A 26173-nucleotide genomic window follows, 5' to 3' on the forward strand; every position below is an offset into this window, starting at 1 on the left:
GAAACATAATTCCCTTCTCAAAATGCAAAGCACAGCTGATTATTTTTCACTGTTCCCAAGACTGTGTTTAGCCAGTGTATCAAACTGCACACCATTATTTGCCATAACTGGGTCAGTACTGCCCTGCACCCTCCTCGTGTCCCGATGTGAGCCCAGGCAGTGCCGATAGCACACCACTGTGTGGTTACTGTGAGCAGTGGGTACACGCCCAGGGCCAAGCTGGGATGCTCTGTGGGGCAGAGCTGCCACCAAGATGACAGGGGAGAGAGGGGGGCACAGGGTGGGCTGGGCCAGGCCACAGGTGGGACATGGCTGCTGTAACCTCTTCTGACCCAAGGAGGTGTTGTCATTTAAACTGAAATGTTCTGCTTTAGTTCTGTGTTTGCCCTGACAAATGCTAGTTCTTGTTTTCAATTCAAGCATCTCTATTCATTAACCAGGTAATTGGTGTGATGAAGTAAAATACTGTGAGTGTTACAATTCTATAGAGCTACCTTTTCTAAAGACAAAATAGGCTCTTTCCTATTTTCTCGATTATGTGTATGTAAAATACCATGCCACGTACCAGAGTGTAATGAAGCAGAGCAAGGGGACACCCGTGGTCTGTGCACTTCTGTGGGCTGGAAATGAGGGCAGTGTGTCCTTCTCTGGGGTATGTTCCTGCAGGGGGAGGACAAGGAGGGGATGCTGGAACCTACACACAAACTCTGAAGTTCCAAAGAGATAGAAAATTACTGATTTTCTTTTTATAAAATAAAAAATATTTATTTCGTTTTGTGGCATTTACTTTTTATTATTTTGTATTCTTAAATTGTTGGTGAAATTGTGAAAAATAGTCCAAGTGAAGCATCTGGGCTGGATCTTTCTGCTGAAGTTCAACACTTCCTGTCCAAACTGAAGTCTCCTTCTCCACACAACAGCTGCCTCTGTCACTTCTCTGACACCTCTTCCCCCACTGGGGCAGGGCAAGAGAGGGGGACAGGAAGGATAGGCTCATGGAAGCCTTGGCTGTCAAAAGAAGAATTACCAGGAACTGGAGGCTCCATGAGCCCATTGGATGGCCCTGAGTTTGGCCTCTCCAAGCTAACAGTAAACTTTTAGGATCCTCATCCCGCTGCGATGTTTGAGGCCCCCAGGCATTCGGATCGCTCTGTTGGACTCCTCCCCTTGCCCCTGCACAGCAGCTCCGAGGATGGCAGTCCCTGCCCTGCCCTCTTCCTCAGGATTTGGTGAAGAAGAGATGAGAGGTCCTGGGGAGGGATGAGAGAGTGGGACGGGAAGGACGGTCTCATAGGAGCCATGGCTGTCAAAATAAAAATTACTAGGAAATGGAGGCTCCACATGAGCCCGTGGGATGGCCCATGAGTTGGTGTTCTCCTGGGTAATGGTAAACTTACAGGATGGGAAGATCAGTGCCTGCATCGAGGCGGCCATTTGAAGGGAGGTGGACGGATCCCAGAGCCCCTGCGATTTCTGGGACACAATCTCTTTCTGGTCGTCCTGACAGTGATGGCATGGTGATCAGTTTGCTCTCAAGGAGATGAATCCAATTCCATCAGGTCATCCTCCAGAGGTGGATCCACCTCAATGGGCTCTCCATCACTGTCAGGTAGGTCCACCTCCATGGGCTCGATGTCATTGCCCGTTTCCATCAGCTGCATCTTCTAGAAAGGTGGCTGCTCCATCCTCTGTCTTCAAAACAAAAACTTCTGGTATGTCTCAGTTGGAGAACAGCTGCCACTGGATCTTTCTGCTCAGCGACTGGGGTTCTGAACACAGAATCCCTCTACTTACAGGGCTCAGAACAGAAGGTGGCCATGGTAATAGGATTCTGAGTGTCCCATGGTGACCAAATCATGGCAGTTGGGAGTTGGGGTTTAAGGCCCAACCTGTGAGACAGTTGCAAGAATGTACCAAGAGGGTCAGGGAGAGGGGTCTCAACCACCCTGGAGCTGTCTGGAGTGAAGCTGTCCTGCTGCCAGATGGTAGCAGAGAAGGGGAAAAGCATACTGTCGCCGCATAGGCAGCCAAAGAAGATGTAATCATTAAAATTGTTGAGTGGACAGCTGATGCAAAACTGTTGCATCAGCTGTTCTTTCCCATCCCTCACCCCTGCCCCTGGAGTGTGAGAAGGTGACATCTCTTCTGCCCTGAACCCCAAAGGAGAGGGGTGGGGAAGAGAGGGCCCAGTGTCCTCTGCGTAGTCGTACTGGTACAGCATGGGGGGTCTGCTGTAGGGCCTGTGAGGTCCTTAGGACCTGGTGTTGGGGTTTTCCACTCTGAGAATGAGAAGGTCAGTTAGGGATTGCTGTCCTTAGCCTGTTCTCTCCTTGGCCACAGAACAGGTGTTGAAGGTGAAGCCAGGCCCTCCATGGCAGTGCACACAGAGTAGCTGGATATCAGTAATGCCACTAGATAAGTAGTTTGGGCAGCTTCAATCTCTGCAATCTCTGGAATAGGGTATTGGGAAGAAAGCTTAGGGGCAGGGACACAGGTGTGTGTGTGGCTGTCCCCCATCAGTGGGCCCCTCTGTATCTCAAGCAACATGAAAATGTTCAGATCCTACATCAGGTGAAGAGGAAAAGGAGGTATTTGCTTCCTGTTCCATGACTAATTTACAAACAATGTGCCAAGAGAATGTACAGACTGTTGTTACACTAAGAACTAAAGCCACTTGTATTCATGTTTCTGGCAATGGCTTGCTGTGCCTATGCCAACACAGTACCAAGCGATCCCAATGTGCTCCTTTTTCCTAAACGTTTCCAATGTTTTGCTTTCATACCTTATATAGATGCAGGAGGCAGTAGCAACTATTAAGCTGTCCAGTGGACTAATGGGGACAGATGTCCCTTGCAGCTAATTCGTAACTTTTCACCCTTCGGCTCATACCTTTTCGTGAAGGCCTCTGGTGTAGATGGCACATTTAGAGGATTACTTATTGGTTCTGTGGGTTTGATTCAGTCAAGCTCAGTCAAGTTTGGATATCCTGGGGAGGATGGAGACCTCCAGCATCTATGGGTGTCAGTTGCATGTCTGAGCACCCTCATCGTGACAGCCTTTTTCTGTTGACTAACTGGAAGTTGTCCTTGCTGCATAGTGGGCCTGCTGCCTCTAATCCTCCCACCACTGAGTACCTGTGAGAGAAGTCAATGCTCCCAGTAGGCAGCTGTAGTCAACACTCTGATCCTCCCGTGAGCCTTCTCAGAGCTAAGCAAAGGCAGTTGCCTCACACTGCCTTGGGATGCCATGTGCCCTTGGCCTTCTCCAGCCCTGAGGCCCTGGGGTGGGTCCATAGACTGAAACATGAAATGTAAAAATGATGAACCCTGCTGCTCACTTCAGCTGTTCCTGTCCAGGTCAGGATCAAGCCTCAGAAATAACCTAAGGTTTTAGGTGTGTTTCCATGCCTGCATAGAAGCTGCTACTCTGTATTTGAGCTTGCGTTGAGCGACTGGTCATAAATTCTTTTACAAATAGGTCATTCTTCAACCAAGTCTACGCAGTTCCTGGTATTGTCTTCCCAAGAGCATTACAGAATCTAATCTCAAGAGAAGTTTTATCTTGCTTTATCCTTCAGCACAGCTTGAGGATAATTTCAGAGTCTCTATTAGCTTGATGAATTACTTACCGTGTCCTTTTTTGAGCACAGAGGCATAGGTTGTGTGGCAGATGTTAGGAATCTTTTCTGCATACCTGAACGGTCAGCATCAGTAATATGAGGGCTGTTCCAAAAGTAATGCCTCCTGTTCTATTATGTTGGCCCATGACATCAGGGGTGGATGTTGATGGTATGGCAGTAGAGGTGTAACCTTCCCACCAATACTCCATTAGATTTTGTTGCTGTTTGACAGATGGCAGCAGAGGGACAGTCCCATCTGACTTGGAGTGTGTATGAAGGAAAAGTATGTCATCGAATTCCCCCATACAGAAAAAATGGCACTCATTGACATTCATCAGCGCTTGCTGAGCATTTATGAAGACCAAACAGTGGATATGAGCACAGTGAAGGTTGGACTGTGTGGGGAACATTTTCCTAGCAATGGTGATGACCACGTTGAAAAATAGTGTTTAGTAGCTGAGAATTTGCTCCATCAAATAGTGTTATTGTGTTCTTTGTATCTGTTGTAGTTTCCACGGAAGTAAATATGAGACATTACTTTCTGAGCAGCCCTCATAGATCTTGCTGTTAACAAGCATTGATATTTTCCTAACAGCTCCAAAGTAAAAAGAAGTACTTAGCACAGCTTATCAATTCTATAAAACATATTCCCAAATTGAAATGTTACTCAAGTCCTTGTGACACTCTTTACTACATGCTTTTATTATTATCTAATCATGTGTGAGATTTTAGTGTCAGGAAAATGAATACCATATTGACATACATTCTAGTATTTTTTTCAACTTCCAATAATTCCCTTATTCCAAAGAGAAGTAAAAATGTCCCCTATCTTTTTCCAGTGGTTCTACTCCACTAACCTGTTGAATATTTTAAAGAGAGTATTTATAATTTCTTCATTTCTCATCTGTAATGTTAGAAAATAAAATTCAAAGCTACTTGCATCACATAATTTAAAACTTCATTTTCATAGAATCGTAAAATCATAGAATGGCTTGATTTGGAAGAGACCTCAAGTGTTATCTAGTTCCAACCCCTTTGATCCAGACAAGGTTACCAATCACTAAATTAGGCACTAGATCAGATGCTCGGTACCCCATCCAACCTGGCCTTCAACACCTGGAGGGATGGGGCATCCACAGCTTCTCTGGGCAGCATATTCCAGCACATCACCACCCTCCCTCTGAACTTTTGCCCCCTGACATCTGAGCTAAATCTCCCCTCTTTTAGTTTAAAACCATTCCCCCAGGTCTCATTACTACCTACCCATGTAAAAAGTTGATTTTCCTCCTGTTTGTATAAGATCCTTTTGGAAGGCCACAATGAGGTCTCCCCAGGGCCTTCCATTCTCCAGACTTTTTTTTCCTTTTTCTTTCTTTTTCTTTGTTAGTTCAAGCAACATAAGTTGCTTTCCCGTTTAAAATGCAGTCTATTCTCATACAAGTGTCTTGACTCAATTTTTGAACAAAATAGTTAAAGGAAATAGGTTACCAGTTCAATTCTGGAAGAATGTATGAATAGCCCTTTGGAATATTTCTTCAGAGATATGTATCCTACTGCATATGTAAAATCTTGATTCTTTACATAGCAGTTAGCTGATTTTTCTTAATAAAAGTCCTTTGATCCTGCTCTTTTACTACGAATTAAGTAATAATGCTACCAGCTAAACAAAACAGGTTTTGTTTATCTGAAAATTTCAGCTTCAGAGACACAGAATGTAATTAAGAAACTTCACATAATCATTTCTGCAGAAAAAAAAAGGGCAGATCAGCAATTCACATATTTTCCTTTTAAGAATATACTTTTTAACAGACAAAAGCAGGATTCTGAAAGAATGTCTTTCTTGTGGATTTCAGCAGTAAATTCAGCAGGATTCTGAGTAACACTGGTAAGCTGCTAATGTGTGGGATGTGTGTCTGGACCTACCTGGGCATACTTTAAAGAAAAAGATGAGGATAAGGGAAAAGTTAATCTGGAATCTGTGGGATTTCAACCTTTATACTCCTTCTTTCATAGAATTTACTGCAAAAAAAGTATTTAAACTCTTTATTAATGCCAGCTAATGGCAATGGCTCAACAGAAAACTAAAACTACATAAGAATGACAGGATCAGGCTCCCAGGGTCTCTTCTTCCCTCAAAATGTTTGTGCTCTGGGAAAGGATTAAGTAGTTTTAGAACAGTAGTATAATGTAATCAATGTACTTAAGTATGATATAAACATATCAGATATATAACATACTTTATGTTCTTGTTGCATTAACTCTTTGTAAAGAATTAGGTACAATCTGATTTCAGGCAATTCACTGTTTCTTTTTCCCAATTCATAGCTCTTACAGGGTCCAATTAACAACACTTGCACTGGAGAGGAAAAAAAATATAACAAAAAGAAACAACAAAAGCAAAACAAACAAACAAAAAAAAACTACTCATGGGTAGAGGCTGAAAAATCTGCTGAAAACCTGTGTATTGCAATGGATGCCAGACTAAACAGGAGCTGGCATCATGCTCTCCTCATAAATAAGGCAGACCATATACTTGGCTTCTTGGTGTTGGTGAGACTGCCCCTGGATTTCTGTGTCCAGTTATGGGGCATCCCATTTCAAAATGGCTACTGAGAAACTGGTGTGGATCCAGCAGAGAGTTGCCAGGATAACAGCACATAGGGAGAGGGAGGGAGCTGGGCTGGTTCAGTCCAGCTAAGGGGAGGCTCAGGGGAAGTTTCATAGCATCCACAGCTGCTGGTGGGAAGGTAATCAACAGCAATGCACAGTAGTGTAAGATGGTATAACCCAAGGCAACAGCCTCAGATAAAGATTTGGCTGGTTGAGACTGGATATTAGGAAATGTGTTTTACTAGGAATATGGCATGGCATGGGAACCTGTTACTTGGATGTAGTGAAATCTCCGTCCTTGCAGGATTTCATGACGTGTTCAGGAAAAGCTGCTGCTGTTCTGATTGGTTGTTGGCAGTAGGCGCATGTAAAGCAGGAGGCTAGACTAGATGTTGTCCAGAGGTCCCCTCCAACCAGATTATCTGCTGTCCTGTGTCAAGTCATTCACGTTTCTGATGAAATTCAAGGCTCCGAATTCTTCATTGCTACACATTCAAAGTTTTGCAAAGCCAAATAAAAGTTTGTTTGAAATGTTTAACTCATGAGTGTCCAACCTTTTGTCTTGCCTAGGCCACACTGAGGGAAGAGAAATTGTCTTGGACTGCATATAAAATATGTAGGTCCCTCCGAAAGTAATGCCTCCTATTTTTTTTCCATATAAATTACAATAGATATAAAGAGCACAATAACACTGTTTGATAGAGCAAATTCCCATCTACAAAACACTGTTTTTCAACATTGTCACTACCATTAGCTATGCATTTTTTGCCAGTGATGAATAAGGGCCTGCATGCTGCACTCATAAAAATCTGCACCATTGGAGGTGGCCCACTGTCACTGTCGCCACTGCTGAAATACACCACCCACCACCTCACTGTGCTCACATCCACTGTTTGGTCTACATAAAAGTTCAGCAAGAGTTGGTGAATGTCAGTTCGTTCAATTTTTTCCCCATCGTGGAATTTAATGACACACCATTGCTTTGTACGCACTTCCATGTCAGACATGGTTTTGTCAGACTGCCCCTCTGCTGCTGTCTGTCACATGGCAACAATACATAATAGAATATTGGCAGGAAAGTTCAACTTCTGCTATACCACCACCATCTGCCTCTGATATCATTGGCCAACATAGTAAAGCAGGAGGCACTACTTTCAGAGCAGCCCTCATATGTAATATAGTTAATGTATACAAGCAACAAAACTTACTTTATTTTTAAAAATTATAAAGCTAATTGGCTAATGGGAGGGTTATCTCTACAGGATACTTATATTAAAAAACAAATACCAATTATGTGATTAAGGTAACACTGTTAGAAGGATGTCAGAGTATTAAGTGAGGAAACAAAATACTTACTGACTTCAGAGGTAGAATTGCATTAAGTAGTAAAAATTCTATTATGAATTACTTTTTCTCTGTTATTTGAGAGTTTTGATATCATATCTTTGTTTTCTGGTTGGAAATTGTGATAAATAATCATCCCATGCAGGCATACAGAAGGTTATGTTATACCTACTAAACAGAACAGAAGTAATGTCAAAATTACGATGCCTTTCCCCAGTGTTTCTAAGAGCTACTGGGAAAGCATTGCATAGTGTGATCTGTCATGAGCACAAAGATAGCTGAATAACAGCAAGGAAAACTAGAGAGCATCAGCTCTGCATAGGCTTTTAATGCATATGGCAGAGTAAAAGTGAAAGTGGGTGAAGGTTTTAATTCTCATTCCATGTTGCTACCAATTGTCTGTCAGTGGTGGAAAGCATGATGTGCTTTCAGCTCAATTGCTTGTGTTTGATGTTGGATACAGGAGCTCAAAGATACGTTAGACATGTCAAGTCTTACTGAGGTATTTATTGAGATGCATAAATAGAGAACAAGCTCCCTGAACTTTTTATGTTCTTTAGAAGAACATGGAAATATATATATCCCTTTTACTCTTGAGTTTAGGAATTAGTTGTTTGGTTTTTTTTTATTTCATATATATGTATTTTTTAATAGGTGCTGCACAATGGACTTGTGATGGAAATGGATCACCCAACAGCTGGGAGAATAGCTGTTCCAGGTTAGATGTTTAATTTTTTTTTCTAAATGGAGCTTGAAATTAAATGTTACATGACATCCTGAATAGTTCTGGAACTCAGCTGAGGACATGACACATCTTCACATTTCACTCAAATGAACAAAAGTTTAAACAGGAAGACATTTGTGCTCATATTCATTCCAGTAGCAGAAAAATTGGTTAAAATGTGTGTCATAATAGCTTCTGGTTTTCATCGACCAGTTGTCATAAAACTTGAACATGGATTTGATAATATTTGCAAACTCCCACTGCTAGAAATATTACTGCTAAATCGTCTACATGAATATGTGAATCTGGTTTTGATTTAGGTCTATTTTGCAAGTTACACAGACGTCTTTTAGGGACATGTCTGTTGTTAAAAATGAAGAAGGAAGAAAAGGGAAGTTCATACCAAAGGTTTCATCACAGTATTTTGTTTACTGAAATTAGACATAAAGCTCTGCAACGATGAAGTCTTAAATAGCTATTTTGAATTTCCAAAGAATATAAAAGTAAAATATGAGTATCTTTTTAAAGTGGATCAGGACTTGGAGCTAGTTTAGCTTTACTTCCGTTGGAGCTAGTTGTGAAATGGGGTTGGGTTCATCAGGGGCTGTTACGAAAATCCTCATTCAGATCCTTGAAGTTCACTCTGTTTTGGTGACTGATCTTTATCTAACAATCTACCAGCTCTTTGGTCAGCATTTCCTTGTTTTCTATGCTTCTCTGTATCCCAAGCCACATAAAGAATTGTTTCCATCCTCATTCAGAGCACCGTGCCATTTTTATTTTTTATAACATATTCTCCTTACATTGTGACTTTCTGAGCCAAATTCCATCCTCTGACACAGCATCCAGTTGTCATCAATTTCAGTTGACTTGAGCACATGTAGTGGTAAGAATAATTTGACCCATAAAGTTTATCTTAATTTGCACATCCTGGAATCACACAGGGATGCAGTAAGAATTATTTGAATGAAATCATTCCCACATTAGATCATATTTTCTGCATGAACAGAAGGGTCGTTTTGTGTGTATGTATGTGTACACTTTGTATTTGTTCTTTATCACAGTTTGCGTTCCACATTTGATCCCATGAGGTTTGGGAATGTGTTTGACCGTATTCAGAAGTGCTTCTCTAATTTAGATGCATGTGTCTGGAAATAGTAATCCTTTTGTTTTAGTTTCTAGCAGAAATGTAATCCTGGTTTATTTATCCAAATTGGAAAGAGTAACAAGGGTTTTGTATTAATTCTTAAAGAAGTGGGCAGAAGAGCCTCGCAGATGGTAGAGAAAGTGTGTAAGGTTTTCATGTTGCGTACAATGTATAATCTATCTTCGAGAAAGCAAATATTCCTTAAGGGAATAGGTTAAACTGCAAGAAGAGGAAGGAGATGAAAGGAATGTTCTAATGTCTGTCAGCAGCGATAGAGAATATTGGCAAGAGAGGGAATTTTTACAGAGGTAGGCCATAGTACTTCCCAAATCCTTAGTTATTTTTTATTTTATTAAAACTCAAACCAGTGACACTACACTAAACTAAAATAAATCATCTTAATCTCCAATGATTTGCCATTTAGATGGGATTCTATGAAGAGTTTGTTGTATTGAAGCAGATGGCTGAAACGATGTTTGCATATTTGAGCAGGAAAATGAGAAATCCTTCCTTTTCTGGCATGGAAGGATAAGGAGAGGAGAGACAAGAGAAAGAAAGATGAAGGACACTCATTCAGTGTGAGCAGAGTGGACCCACTGATATCACCAGAAAGAGCATTACTATGTCTCAAAACTAGATTGCATAAGGAGTCTATTTTCTGTTGATGGTAGCTAATGGAATCAATGATATATCTGAAGAGTACAGGAAAAAGTGTGTCATCAAGACCGCCAGCAGACAAACTGATTCTAGATGACTATTTAAATTAGTAACAACTTATTCTTTGATGTGATTATATTTGAATATTGGGTAAAGAGTGGCTTTACTAAGCTCTTAGTTTCTGTTTCAGGATTGCTTAATGAAGATAGTAGTGCGAATGCTGGAACTGAGTAAAGTAAAAGTATACCTCCTTAAAGAGACTTGAGAGACTCCGATCCCAAAATAAAATGGGTGACTGTTATTTCTTAACCATATAAGCCAAATTTTAATATGTATTAATTGAATTGGACATCACTCTTGAAGCTCTTGACAGAAGTCAGACTTGAGCTTCCAAGGAAAGTTACAAGTGCATTGACGTACACTTGGTGAGTGAGTGCATGCTGGCACATTTCAGCTCTGAGTGTTGTGACAGACCTCTGTCTCTAGCGTATTGGTTTAGACTAATGCATCTCCAGGCACTTCCTGGCTTTGTGAGTGGCTTCACATCTTTGAATCCTTACTTGTAGATGCTGCATTTGTTGAAATACTAAGAGATTTTGCCATTGACTTTAATACAGGCTATGTTTGTAACATTGGACTTCACTGATTCATAACCCTTTTTTTGCTTGAATGTGTTATGAATACTCCTTATATGGTTACTGAACTTAGTTCTTTTCACACCTATTCAATGCTTTCCCTTTTGCCTTTTTTTTTTTTTTTTTTTTTTTTTTTTTTTTTTTTTTTTTTAATTCTTGGCATGCTATACTGTATGCCGATAAGTACATTCTAAGGTACTGGGTAGCTGATGGAACGGGAGTGATAGAAGTTGCATTATAAAAAAATATTTGTATTCATTCTCTTTTAAAAATGTGTATTAATGATGGGAGAGATACAGATCTTGTAATCTGATATCTCTCACTCCTCATATTCATTGAAAAATGTCTTTAGGATATTGTTTCTCATATTCCTTTAACAATATATTGGTGTTGTGAAATTATTCAAGAGCTAAGTTGTTGAAAACAGATACATATATTTGTCATATAGTGAATTGTCACATATTGTATATACAGTATATGCAATACTGTGAGAAATCTGTGCTTGAATCCCAGAGGCCTGGCACTGTACAGCACTCATGGTTCTTTGCAGAACTGATGCATCCAATTGTAGGACTATACTGATAAGACTCTTCTAGCTCCATCTCTGAGGTCATCTAAGCTCTGGAGTCAAACAAAACTTCATCACCTTTAGTGATCAAGGGATGGTCTCCAAGGATGGTGAGTGGCTGGAGCACTCAACTGGAGAAGCTGAGGAACAGGGGCTGTTTTGACCTTGGTAGAAGGCTGAGCCTGCACAGCAGCCCACAGGGAGCTGATGGAAGAGAAGTGCTAGGATCTTCACAGCAGTGCATGCTGGGAGGATGGGGCAAGGGATGTTCAGACTGGATATCAGGAAACTCTTTTTCACCATGAAGACAGGCAGACAGTGGAGCAGGTTGACCAGAGAGGTTGTGCAGACTCTGTCCTTGGAGGTTTTCAAGAAAGATCTTTATTTATCCCTGAGCAACCTGGTCTGACCTTACCCCTGAGCTAGGTTTGTGCAGGAGCTTAAACTGGAGACTTCTTGAGGTCCTTTCAAACTTGGATTATGCTTTTAACCTGTAACTAACCTCATTATCTCCTCACTCAGTTCTGCTGGATGTAGCCCTTTCCATAGTGCTTTGGAGGAGAAGAAACATATCTTTAAGAAAATCAGAGATGTAGAGTACATTAAGTACTTTTGAGGGCAAAAAATGATGGAGGGAGATGTTTCATTGAGTACCACATTGCAGATGATGCTGGATAGCACAGAGACAGTACAGTTGAGGAATTTCAAGAATCTCTAGCATCTGGATTAACTTTGAACTCCTTTGCCAAGGAGTAATGGACATTTCCAAAGCATAGTAGCAAGTGAGTTTCCAGGAGCCACTGAGTAATTTATTCTGAATTACTATGTGGGGTGTAATGGATACCAACCCATACTGATTTTGTAGAAAAAGCTAACAGATACAGTGCAGTTTTGCCCAAACTTTCTCCATTATAATATATTATACCAGTTCTAGGAAACTTAAATAATATTATCAGCTCTTGTGTCTAATTATGACTTTTGAAAGTTACCAGTTTTTATAGTCAAAAGCCAGTTTTCTGGTTTTTTTTTTTTTGTAACTTAAAAAAAATAGAATAAATGCATTCAGCTGTACCAAAAAAAAGAAAAAGAAAAAGAAAAAAGAAAAAGTAAAAAACCAAACTTCGTAGAATTTACTTTATTAACTGTTAGGAAGGTCTGTGAAAGAAACCTTATTTCTGATCCCTTCTAGGCCTTAGTGAACTGGAGATTTGGATATAAGCCCATACTTCAGAATCATCTCTCATCAACCAGGAAATAACATAACTGTAGAAATCATGTAAAACACCAATTCCAGACAAAACAGCTATTCTTAGTTTTGATAGTGTTCATATTCTGTGATCTCCTTGTCCCCCTTTCCTGAGTTCCTGTTCTTTGGCCCATGATCTGCATCAAGGATATCTTCATTGCTCTGAAAGAGAAGTTTTATACCTGGCTTTGTGATTTCCTTTTGCATTCTTGAGATAATGTGTCTGATCCAGCCTCAGTTAGGAAAAACAGTACAGGATTCCTCCTTGGCATAGCTTTCTTGGACTTAATTCAGGCAATCCTTGTTAATTAATCAGCCCACTCAGGAGAAATGTCCCTTTTTCCGGTCTTCTCCTGTCACTGTACATTACAAATATACTACTGAAACAGGAAAGACTTTTTTTTTCAGAGATAGCCTTTTCCTGTTGTATGATTCATTAAATGGTGTCATGGTTCCATGGAGACTAACTGCCATCAATCTCTTAGAAGAACGGTTTTAAGGAATAAGACTAAGAAACAAGAAATCTAATAGGATGTCCTTATCATGCTACAGATTTTTTTCCCTAACCTTGTGCAAATAATTTATCACTCTTTGTGTCTCACCTTATTAATCATTTGCAGTTTTGCAGATCATAATCAATAGCTTACAATACTTTGAGTTCTAAGGAAATGAAGTCTGTGTAAAAATACTGTATATGTATGTGTATATATTTTTGCTTACTTTCTCAGTGCGGAAAATAACTAGTTAAAAGTTATTAACAGTGGCATTTCTGTATGTTTGCCCAGCAGATATGCCTGTTAATATACATACTATCTTTTTTTATATATATTCTGAGGGAATCTTCAATAGGGCTTAGATATGTGACAGAGAAAAGTGACTTCTGCATGGGAGAAGTTTGCAGGAAATTAAGGAAGTCTGTACTACAATCCATCGTTTCCTGCCTCTAGGAGATCCCACCATATAGAAACAATGACAATAACACAAAAAAAAAGCCCAGCAATGTTTTTTTTCAAGAACCTCTGCATGAACTTCTGATCCTGTCTGCTTCTCATCAGTCTGCTTTTTCATATGCATCTATGTGCACGCGTGTGTGTGCACGCATGTGCATAACTGATGTTGATTGAAAAATTTTAATTTCACCTCACTATTTATGGTACATTGGAGACCAACAGCTTCACCGGCATTACTGTTACCTCATTCACCTATTTTAGTCATCAGCACTGACTGTTTATGTCTTTTACATTCACAGAACTGATTTCAATTTTGAGGAATTCATGACCATTACAGGAACTCAGCAGAAATGATGTATGACAGCTCACTTAGCTATCCTCAAATACTTCAAAAAATCTTAATATATATATAAACAATATATTAAAACTGATTGCAAAAGCAGAAAAGAGATGGTGGGAATAGTGAGGAATACGTTATAGGTTTAGGATTATGGTTTATGTTTAGGATTATGTAGAAAATGTTAGTGTGTGTTTTTAATGTATGATACTGTAATGTTGAGTCTTTAAGGTTTCTTTTAAGGTGTAACATAATTAACAAGCCTCTTCATAGTTTTGCTTCTCTGTCATGTGTGTCCAGAGCATTCTTCTACTTTATATTTTAAAATTTGTTATATCTCCTGTAGCGGCCTTTGTGCCACAGCTAATATTTTAAAGTTAATTTTTCAAGGAAGAAAAGACACCTCTCTCTTACCTACTTATGGGGCTGCAGTTATTGGAGGAAATGAAGCAATAGTGGACATCTTTCCCACCAGGCTCAGGGTAACCACCCACGTCTCCTGCACTTGGGTCAGGCAGTGCTCTGTGCTGCTCTGGCACAGGTCGTCAAAGGTGCTGTTAAGGTTGTCTCATCTGGACTCTCCTCTTGGCAGACCAAAGGTTTTTGAAGCCGTTCCTTAAGTTTTGCACATATGTGGCAATCAAAGTTGTCTTTTTCTTGTTTCACATGTTCCTTTCCAGGACTTCATGAGATAAAATAAAAATACTTCACTGGGAGGTGAGAGCATTTTCCCACTTGGTACACAATGTAACAAAGTGAAGTGTAGTTGTGGTTGAAGTTTGTCTCAGTGTTGATCAGTAATTATACTTCTACTGGAGAATATTTTCTCTATATGTCCTTTGTATTTCCTTTAAGTTGAACATAGCAGTTTCTTATGGAGAGTTATCTATCACCTTGCTGCTACATGGGGAAAAGAAAGGTTGAAACATTACCTGAATGTCCAAAAGTAAACTCACTAATTTCACATGGATGGTCACAGTCCTAGAGTTCAGTTTTCTTTAAAACTAAAGATTTTTTTTCTCTGTTTAAACTCATTTCCCACTTCTTTCTATACAAGTAACAGTAACAGCCCCTCACTCTGTAACAAGCACAACCAGGTGCTCATGGAGTTCAAGGTGTGTGATTGTAAAGATATATCTGCATGCCTCGTGTGCGTTGTAAAACAGCCAAATTACTTCAACACCCATAAATTGTAAGTATATCTTTATGATCTTTAATAATTATTGGATATGAAAAGGAATCCACTGTCAACTAAAAAGTTCGGTTTTATTAAATGTAAAAATATGTTTTAAGCATTTAGACAATTTTACTTAGTCCCTGGGATACAGAGTATACTAATCCTCATTTGTGTTTCCTCCATGTTGCACTGACTGGGGCACTGCTTCCCATGAGTGGAAAGCACGATTGGACTTAAGCTTTTTTATGTGAACCTAAACTGAAGAACTTTATGGCCAGCAGTGGCCATTAGATCACATAGTTTGTTTTCTTGCAGAATTGGCCATAGAATTTCATGAATTCACCATTTGTGTGTTTGACTGCAACATGCCTTATCCAGAAGTCCTCAAGAGATGGAGAATTCATCAAGTATCTGTCATTTTCTTTAAATACCCAATCAGATATTCATTATTAAAAATAAACAACAAACTTGCTTTTTTTTTTTTTTTCTAATCCAAAGTTAGCTAGTTTTATAGTGCAGCAATTAGGCTTATTCATGTCTTTCTCACATATGTGAGAGCTTTAACTACTTGTGTTTCCCCTGTGAAAGTACTTACATGACAGAAGTCACATCTGGATGACTTTTTGGCAAACAATGTTGGGTAATTTGCCCAGGTCTTTTAAGGTATGTTGTGTAAGTAAAGTGCAGCAGCTTTGTAACTCTGTCTTTTATACTGTAGTCTGTGTTCTGCATATTTACAGGAAAAAATTGCAGGTGTGGAGATGTATGGAGTAATATTTTTTGCTACAAAAAAAATAGGTGACTTTGGGAAGGTATTCTACAAGAAGAACTAATAGAAAATGTCAGGGATAGACAGCAGAGTAACTGTGTTTTCCCTGCGTTTTGTACGTCTGATTGAATGTAATTATGTGTTTTTCTTATCAATTTTTGTCTGAAAAAAAATCTAGTTTATGTTTGTGTATTTATAAGATGGGTTGGCTTTATTTAATTTCAGCTCTAGTTGAAATATTGCCTATCAGTTAGCTTCCTTAGGGGTGTGTGTGTATCTTTGTGTTTATCATTCTCTGTGATTGATAGGTCCTTCGTGTGTTCTCGATTCCTGAAAACAGCAGGTTTGGCAACAGTGTCAGCCTGTGTGGTGCATTCAACCCACTGTGAGCTTACTATAGGGTATGAAGAACAGATCTGATCCAGACTCCATTCCAGTTTCTTCTCACTTTCTTAGATTTGAGTTTCATAATCAGTACCTAAACTTGATTTAGTTACCTCCTGCTCCAGTCCCTATTGTGGGTAGTATTTTTAAGTTTATATTTGTCAGTGTTATGTGGAAAGAGAAGCATTCTGGAGTAAAAAAAAATACAGTTTTGGCCATTCTGCTATGCATTTCCCTCTTGATCTCTTCATCCATTTGTGCTTCTAAACAACCATAATGGTACTACCATTTTTTCTTGTTTCTTTGTTCTTGTCCTGTTTCAAATCCGTTGTTCCTCAGCAACGTGATTCACTTGTTCAGCATCACAAAGCTTCTACTTCACTTTCAACAATGCTTGCTGAGCATTTATGGAGATCAAACAGTGGATGTGAGCACAGTGAGTTGATGAGTGGTGCATTTCAGCAGTGATGATGGTGACAGTAGGTCACCTCTGCTGGTGCAGATTTTTATGAACCCAGCACCCAGGATGGGTTCATCACTGGTGAAAATGCATAGCTAGTGGTGGTGACAGTGTTGAAAAGTAGTTTTTAGTAGCTGAGAATTTGCTCTATCAAATAATTTTATTGTCCTCTTTGTAGTGGGTGTAGCTTCCATGGAAATAAATAGAAGACATTACTTTTGGAGCAACCTATATACAGATATTTAACTTTTTTTATCTGTAACCCCTAAAGAAGGGCAAATTTTACAGTTCTCTTAGTCGGTATGAACTTGCAATTGTTTTGTTCCTCTTCATCATGCTTCCCACAGGTCTTTCTTGTAGTATTCTGTCCAAAAATTTATTCCATGTTGGATCAAAATCTCTTTTAAAGGCACCTGTAGTGACTAAATTAGAGATATGAGGTGAGTATAAGCAGGAAAAATTACATTGATCTTTTTGATTGTCATGCTGCATTTCAAGCTCTTCTTTAATTTGCTTTCCAATTTAATCATGAAAACTGAGGCAGCATGACTATTTCCAGCTCTCAACTGCCATGTAAATGCTTGTCTTTCAAGGTATTTTTCTTCAGATACCTTTTTATATCGTAATAGAAAACAATGTTTTTTGATTTTGAGGCCTCTCATTTCTCTTGGTACTATTATGTAGTTAATGAAGACACAATTTATGTAAATTTGAATCCAACAACCTCTCCCAACTACTCTAAAGCCAGTTTTGATACACATGTTGATCAGTTCACCAGAACTTAGAATCATAGAATCACCAAGGCTGGATCATCCAAGATCATCCAGTCCAACCATCCACCTACCACCAATATTTCCCCACAAAACCATGTCCCTTAGTACAACATCTAAATGTTTCTTGAACACCTCCAGGGATGATGACTCAACCACTTCCCTTAGCAGCCCATTCCAGGGCCTGACCAGTGTTTTGGAGAAGAAACTTTTCCTAATATCCAACCTGAAAATCCCCTGGTGCAACTTGAGGCCATTCCCTGTAGACCTATTGCTAGTTACATGGGAGAGCAGGCCAACCTCCTATGTCATAACCTCATTTCAGGTCAGAGCAATAGAAGGTCTCTCCTAAGCTTCCTCTTCTTTATGCTGGAACTTTTCTGGATTTCTGGAACAGAGAGAAACTCCCAGGAGTTTCTGCAAAAAGCCTGAGGGTTTTTTTTTCCTGATTTTTTATTTAAATGAAATTATTCACTAAACTTGATATTGATTAGCAAATGGTGTTTTTTAAAATTATGGCAAATAAAACTAGCTTGTCCATTCTATCAATGTGTGTGAAAGATTTAAACCAAGACAGAACAGATTAGTTATTCCAAGGTCTGCTGAAAACATAAGGCATTGAGTCCAGATCCTTTTAGAAAAATGTTTCTGACACAGCATCTGTTGAGGTATGGAACAATGTTTCTGGAGAATACATAGAATCCCCATTTCTTTGGCTGTCTGAAACTAGGCTGAATACAGCCTCGTGTTAAAAAAGGGCATTTTACCTTTATAAAAAGCAGATAATTGTTCTATTCAAAGATATTGACAACTCAATGAGTTTTAAAATTTGGTGCCTGCTTATTGCTTTAAATTAAGGTTGTTTCAAGATTGTGCCCATGACAGGTCAATAAAAGTTTTAAGTTGGCTTTTGTATAAGTAAGGTGTTCTTCATGGATTTTGAACTGTATGCTGAGAAGAAATGAGACTCAGGCTCAGAGATTAGAACAAGCTTTTAAATATTCTTTGCAAGCTGTTTTTAGAAACAGCATGACATAATATCAGATGCAGTTGTGAAGAGAGGCAGTACAATTTACAAAGAAATGTGGGGCAAACAAAAATTCAAAGCTGAGCATGCAGAATACCTAGTTCCAGTTGCACAGTCCTAACTTGTACATATTGAAAACACAACTGCATGCACACATCTGCTATTCCCAGCCCATGAACACAGACGTATTTATGCAAGCTTGTATCAGTTCATTGGAACTTGATGCTAAGAAATTACAAGAATCACAGTAAAAAATAAAGTGCATTGAAGTGATTTGTGTTGCACTGACTATAAGATTTAGGTATGAGTAAATCTGTGATGAAAACTGTTGGAGTACCCTCAATTCCCAAGTTATATCTGGGAGTTTTCTCTTTCTCAGGGAACAACGTAGTAAGTAACATTTTCATTTGAGCTAGAGATTTTTCTTTTGAGCCAGGTCAAGTTCTGGTAACATCATGCAGCCATTTCTTCCTAGCTTTTCTGTCCATGCAGTCTGTTTTTCAGTATGATTTCATGTGTGCTTTGCCTCTTGGGACATAAGTCTTTGTGGAAGTGCTTAGAATGTGTCACAAAAAATCTCTTTGCAAAGCCAATTGCTTTCTATGGAGTTACATTAGTGGTTTATATATTTGATCATATGAATGCGCTCCTTACTATTTTGTATGTTCAAGCCAGGTGTTTATGTGATTAAATGAAAAGTGTGCTGTTCTGTTATTTCCTTTACATGGGCACTTGTTTTGAAATCCAGCCTTCACCACCTAACAAATAACATATTAGGGATTAGTCAGTTTGACAAAGAAGGCTTTCTTGGCAAGCAGTCCAGTTTTCACGTTTTTATGTTTATTCGTAGTTGGGGGAATAAAGAAAATAAAGTGGAGCACAGATTTTCATGTTGGTATCATATTTACCTTTGCTACCTTCCTAGTTAGCTAGATAATGATTAGCGTTGTAGTTCCTGATTTTTACTTCCGAATTTTGATTATACTAATAAATCATTATATCCTGTAAATCCACTGTATGATTTAATAGTTGTTTTATTTTGAGAATGAATGCGTATTATAAGAGCCTATATTTCTGCTTCTCATTTTTGCTTGGATTTCCTGAGAGAAAATATCAGAAAATGTTGAAATGTCCTTTTGTCATTACAGGTTCAGGTATCATGCTCTAGCTTTCACCAGCTCTGAAAGGGTGTTTTAAGAACTTGTGGATGAAGTGCAATTTCACAATAGTTGCATAGCAATGTTAGATCGAAAGATAACATTTTAACCTTTCTGTCATTATTTTTCATGTTCTTCTGTAATACTCACACAGTAGAGAAAGCTACTCAGGAAGGGGGGAAACAAAAGAAGAAACTGAAAGAATAGTTCAGAGATATTAGTCCATGCGAATTTGGTAGAAAACTTTTGATGTCTTGATATGAAGCCACCGTCTTTTAAGAATCATTATTCTGACCTATTTTAAGTCTTCCAAAATGTTGGCTAGTGTGGAGATACCTTGGAAGTTTCCTTGTAGTTGATCTTAAGAAAGCAAGCAATATCATGTTTACTACTTCAATATAACTTTAAGATTAGTCCATAACTTTAAGTGTTTTTTTTTAAGCTTTTATAACTTTAAGTGTTAGTCCATTGTTAAAAGCATACATGGCCAATCCAGTGCCTGTGGGCCACATGCAGCCATGGACAGCTAGTAATGTGACCGCATCTGGCTCATGCAAACTAATATTGTACTGGACACATTCATTAATGAAATATGTATTTTACTTCTATAACATAATTATATATTGCACTTCTACAATACTACATGAAAGTATATCTCATTACAGAACACAACAGTATTGAAACCTATGGAGGTTGTTTGTTGCGAGTGAAAAATTAGGCAGTATCATTGTATAAGATTTACCAAGGAGGGTTTTAACAGTTTCACCTTTTGAAAAATATATAATGGTACTGTTTATATGTGAAAAGAAAGCTAAGCCCTTGTAGTCTTGTACTTCTCTTCTTTAAAATCTGTTTATCTTTGAGTAGTATTTATGTTTGATTATATTCAGGTACGTTATCAAAGACAGGAAAAAAATCATTATTTGTTTATTCACAATCAAGATTCCAAATACTGGGTACTGTCAGGGAATTTGTGTGCTCTGATGACTTGTGGAGATTATCTTGTTGAAGACAAATGCCCTTGAATGTTGTGGATAATTTTCAAATTAAAGATTAATGAAGAAAACAAATGCTGTCTTATTTACAGCAAAGCATGAAATCCTCTGCAAAAGTTCTCTGTTCCATTGGAAGGCTTAGATTCTATTTTCAGGAGATTTTTTCTAAATTTAATTTGTTAGAAGAAATAATTGGAAATCAATTAAAGTGTATCATATATTATGGAACCTAATGCATGCAAGACAATGTAAGCACACCAATTCATGGTACATTTTACAGTACATTTTCTTCTGACAGTACATTTTCTGCTAACCATAAGGAGATACTAAAGGGATCCAGTTTTGGAGGTTCTTTAAAAAGAGATAAGATCAAGAAGTCTACCATAGTTTAATAAATTTCCCTTTCTTCTAGTACTTCATGTCTCGATCTGAAGATTCTTCAGTAGTTCAAATTCTACTTCTGTACTTGAGTAGCGTAACTATGACCACCCTTTATGCCACATAAAGAAATAAATCCTACTCCCATTGTTGAGGGCATCTGATGTATCACTTTGGGAAGGAAGATCGGTATGCTACTTTGCTAGTCATACTGAAATAATAGCTAATTTCCACTTCACTGCTGATTTAACTACTGAACTAGTAATACCTATGGGCCTACAACATCAGTCTAGGCAGGAATGCAATCGTGGTTATTTCAGAGGTTATTTCTGGGTGCAGATGTAATTGGTGTACAACTCACACAACCTTTAAAAGACTTACAACTTTAGATTATATGCTGGCTTCTTCCACAAGTCTCATATTTCCAGTTTTTCCTAAATACTGCAACAATGAAATCTAATGACTGAGGCATACTGACAGAGAAAACTGTTTTGTCCTGAACTTTAAGACATCATGGATGTACAGTTCATTTACTGCTTGTGTTCTCCCACTGGTAACATTCAGCCTATAATAAGGCTGGATACAGGATGATTGAATAGATTCACATCTATGTAGATGTAAGAGAGCTATGTAGTAGGAAAAAAAGGCAAATTATTAAGACAATGTACATTTACCAGAGCACAACAATGACCACTTACCATACAGGATATGGCCTGAAATTTTGTTTTCCAATGCTATTGCATCTATTTGACAAAAATGACAAAGTATATTCAACTAGGTTTTTTTTCCCTCTATACTTCTACTTTATAGGTTCAAAGGATGGTTATAAGCTATATATGTTGTTTATCATGGTTGTGTTATATTTACAGTGCTGAGGTTGGTTTTGTGTGTGTGTGTGTGTGTGTGTATATGCATATGTAAAGAAGCAAGTTTAAATTGCTACTTTTTTTTTTCTGTATTTTGTTTCATAGTATTTGTGTATTACAACTTGCCCCCACCTCTACCCAAGTTTCTCTGGCATGTGCTTTTTCAGTTTGTCCCAGGCATCAGTAGTGAGGGCACATGCCTTCCACATACTATATACTGAAGGAGATCCTTGGCACAGGAAGTGCTCAGAGAGCCATATACATTTTGAATTAGGTGAAATTAATTAGTTTAACATGAAGAGATATAATCCATACACCTCACTACTAAGAGTTGCTTCTTTTATTATGCACTGTAATTCTAAAATATCTTAATTTACATCTTCCTTATATCTGTTGTCCACCTGTCTGTCCACTCAGCTCCTCCCAGAATGATTTTGTAGCATGAGAGAAGATTTTCTTACTGGTTTTAATGCTGTCTATTCATTTTGACATTAGTGTTCTGGACATATTCCACAGCCCACATCAGATGGGCATCTGATAAGAGTAAAGCTTTTGTGAAACCTCTGTTGTATGCTGGTTCTTTGACACACTGGAAATGGCACCCTGAACTGTGAAAACATCCAGTGCAGGCTGGTTCATAGAAACAAAAACCATTATTCTTTCCCCTACAGTCATAATGTGTCCAAGAACAGCAGAGGTTAAGAAACTGGGTTTGTTTGGCAGATGGTTCTTGTTATTCTGCCAATTAAGTCAACAATAGGTATTCATAATCCTAGGGAAGCTTGGAGGTCATAGAAATTACAGAGCATACAGAATAGCTCATGCACAAATAGCTAAAAAAGAAAGCAATCTTTCGGGGATTTTTTCCCGTCCTTTTATTCTGCTTGTCCTAGAGTATGTCACCAGTCGGTAACATTGTTCATTGAGTTTTCTCGTGGTTCTGGCTGCAGTGCTTAAGGTCCTGAATAGCACAGACTGTGTCTCATTGTTGCAGAGATGTTCTGCAGTTTGTTTTATGCTCTGCTTTCAGTGCTTTGTATAAGTATGAAAATATTTTTTCTTGGCAACTAGTTTGAAATAAGTGGTTGGAGTGCTTGTGATATTCAGAGAGAATGGGCAGCCTCTGTGGAATAGAGAGCAACTGCTGTGGAGCGGCACACAGCATAATGCAGGCTTTTGTTGCCTCGCCAGTATTGCATGTATGAGCTAGAGCAATTCATTAGACGCTGACTTTCTGGCCTTCTTGAGTGTATCCTTGCTGTGCAAGGCATGGAGCTGGTCAGGAGAAGCGCTGATCACAGGAAGAAAAAGAGATTTGGAGAAATTATCAGAGATTGTGTGCTTGTGGCTGGGATATTAATTGCAGTTGAAGGATATCTGCTGGTAATTCTCTCAATACAGTACCATTGGACTTTACAAGTAGGAGGTGCTCTTGCTTATTATCCTGTTTACTGTAAAGAACAGTGGTACAAGTCAATTGAGTGAGACCGGCATCAAGAATAAAGCATAACTGCAAGACAGCTAGAGAGAACAAGTGGTCATGGGGCAATAAGCAGCCATACACAATTGTGTCACATAGAAAATTGAATTTCCATACAAAAAAAATAAAAATAAAAAAATCCTTACTCAAGCATAACAGCACTAATGTGTACTGAATAAAACATTGACTGGGAAGTGTAAAAATGAGAAAGCTGTGATAAAACTTTGTTGTCTCTTCTGGTGAAAAACAGAAGTGAATGAGATGTTCTTTGTCCTAATAGTACCTAAAACACTGTAACAGCAATAGTAGGGTTTAGATACACTGTGACCCCAGAAAGAATGTGGCTGTGTTTTTATCCAAACCCAAGAAACACAAAGGAGAATAGGTACCTTGCCTGACAGCCGTGTGGTCTGGCATCCACATGTACTTCTAGAGGTTGCTTAATGAGAGACAGAAAAATATATGGGCAAATGATTCCAGCATAGAGGAGAAGCTGTTGAAAGAAACAGATTTAAGCCTTGAGAAATTTCTCCAAATGGCAGGGGTATCTGTAATGAGAGAAACAATTCAGAAGACAGAAGGAAAATTGTCTGGCTCCCAGGAAAATGTGCGGAAAGAGTGCAAGCAACACTTTCTGCCCACCATGTTGCAGCTATCACAGGAAACAATAAAAAATGCAGTAATGGAGATGGAGAACACAGAGAGTACAGTTAAAAGAAAGATGTCTCCTGGCTTCCTTACATAGATTCAGAGAAAGTCATTGCACCATGGAAGACAGATGCCAACCACTCTGTTTATTTTTGGAACTACACTATCAAGTCCTCATCAGGTGATTCCAGTTGGATGATGAAGCTGTAAAGCAGTATAATCCTACCAAGCTGCTTATGTTCACATTCATGTGTAGGAGTAGAATCAGATATTCATGATGCATGTGCAAATATTTGAAGTTGAAGAGAAAGTGAAGCCTGTAAAGAAGAATCCTGAAAAATCAAGCCAAGTTAACACATGCAAGAGCCTCATATCCTGAACAAGAGGTAGGAGACAGAATGGTCACTCTGGTCTTTCTCAAATTATTTCAGAAAATCTGAGGTCATAGTTTAAGGAACCAGCCACACAAAAGTGAAGTCAGAAGTAAGCCCCTATATGCATTCGGTGAGAGTAGTGAAATTCAGGGGTTTGTTATAGTGGAGCCATGACATAAAGTTTACAAACTTACTAAGAAAAGACATCATTATATCTATTAAATCTTCAGAGAATTACTCAGATACCTCATTAACGCTGAGGAAAATTTGGAGTAAATGTAAAGAAGTTGCTGCTTATCACCACCAATGTAGATTATACTATCTAAGCTACCATCTGTTTAACATCACAGTTTGTGATGCTGAGACTGAGTTTTACCATGAGTAAATGAGTCCTTGAGCAGTATAACAACACTGACCACACTTTTTGCAAGATAACCACCTTGTGTGAATGTTTTTAACTGAAGCTGGGAGGAATACTTGGACAGGCATCTGGTGGAAAAGTTATTGAAAATGAAGGATCTGACAAAAGAGATAGTCAATGTTACTACATAAAAAGCAGAATATGAGACTGAAAGTAGACACAGAACAAAAAACACAAAACTGTGTTTTTCTCTGTTAGCTGATATCTTCAGAGTGGCAGCAAGACTCTGGAAAACACTCGAAAGGAGTCCACTCATTTTAGAGACAGTAAATTTCTAGGATAATAAGAGACCTTTAAAAAAGTTGGGAAAACCAAAAAGCAGGTACAGTTCCTAAGACTCTGAAGGGCAGCTAAAGCAACACTGTTTTATTCTGAAGGAGATTAAGAACAGTAGTAATGCAGATCAAGCAGCATGGAATATTTGTTTGAAGATGAGAAATATACAGGAAAAACAAAGCAGTTCTTTTTAAAATGCAGTTCCGTCAGTTTACCTTTTGGCACCTGATAGCAATGCTATCAACTATCTTGTTTGCTCAAACTCCACCTGAATGTGCTTCCAGGGAATTCACTACCTATAGCAGATGCACAAAACAGGACGTATCTTCCAGAATATGATACACGTGGCTTTATTGAAACAAAAACTGCATCTCCCATGGCAGACTTCAAGCAGTCCTCTAAAGAGCAGGCAGTAAATAAGTAAATAGTGGAATTCTATACCAATCATGGCAGTCTGAAGAAGCAATTGCCACAGGAAGATATTCCATTTTACTCTCTCAGAGATGAGCTGTACATGCAAAATAAGATTTTGGATTTTGTCTAAAGGAGACTGAACAGCAGTCCTAGAAGATTTAAAAGGAGATAGAAATAGAAATGTGTATGAAATGTGCTTATAGAAATGTGCATGAAATGAGACAGGTGGTTTGTTAGGACAGATGTGAGCAGAAAGCAATTTGAGGCACTCAGATTTTTGACTGACAATGGGGGACTGAACAGCTTCATGAAAGGTTAGCTGTGGTAAAAATGCCAAGTGATAAAAAAAGAGTAAAGCCTGTTCTGATGTTCAGACAGGCTCACTTCTTTCGCTAGTGTAAGGCTGGCTGGAGAACATTCAAGCAAAGACTGTGAAGGGAGTTGTGGTATATCTAAAAGCATACTTTGCAAGGTCTGGACTACAAGACAATGTCTGAAAACTAAACATGCCTGGCAGTATGTTTCAAACAATTTAGCACAAAATAGGCCATGTTAGCTTAAGCGCTCTAAGAACATCAGAATAGTAAATTTGGCAATGAAGGGCTTGCAAAATGGAAACAATAGTCTATGCAGTGAATTAGTGAAGACTGAGGAAAATAGTCAATGTTTTGATGCCATTTAGTGACCATGTCTTGCCCAGCTATCGAAAATTTACTTGCAAGAACAACAAAAACTAAAAA

The 26173-nt window shown here is 38.6% G+C and overlaps 1 protein-coding gene across 4 annotated transcripts in view; it reads left to right on the forward strand.

The window, feature by feature from the left end:
• The window catches only part of SUGCT (succinyl-CoA:glutarate-CoA transferase), a 336065-nt gene that overhangs the window by 277964 nt on the left and 31928 nt on the right, over window positions 1–26173 (forward strand). For all 4 annotated transcript variants that reach the window (XR_002434884.1, XR_002434885.1, XM_021385794.1 and 1 more), the window contains one exon: window positions 8228–8291. Coding sequence is in view for 2 of the 4 variants with exons in the window: in XM_021385794.1 (XP_021241469.1) it covers window positions 8228–8291 (64 nt within the window). In the remaining 2 variants the exon portion in view is untranslated. The remainder of the gene's footprint in view (window positions 1–8227; window positions 8292–26173) is intronic.

Source organism: Numida meleagris, chromosome 2 (assembly GCF_002078875.1).
Source record: "Numida meleagris isolate 19003 breed g44 Domestic line chromosome 2, NumMel1.0, whole genome shotgun sequence".
NCBI lineage: Eukaryota > Metazoa > Chordata > Aves > Galliformes > Numididae > Numida > Numida meleagris.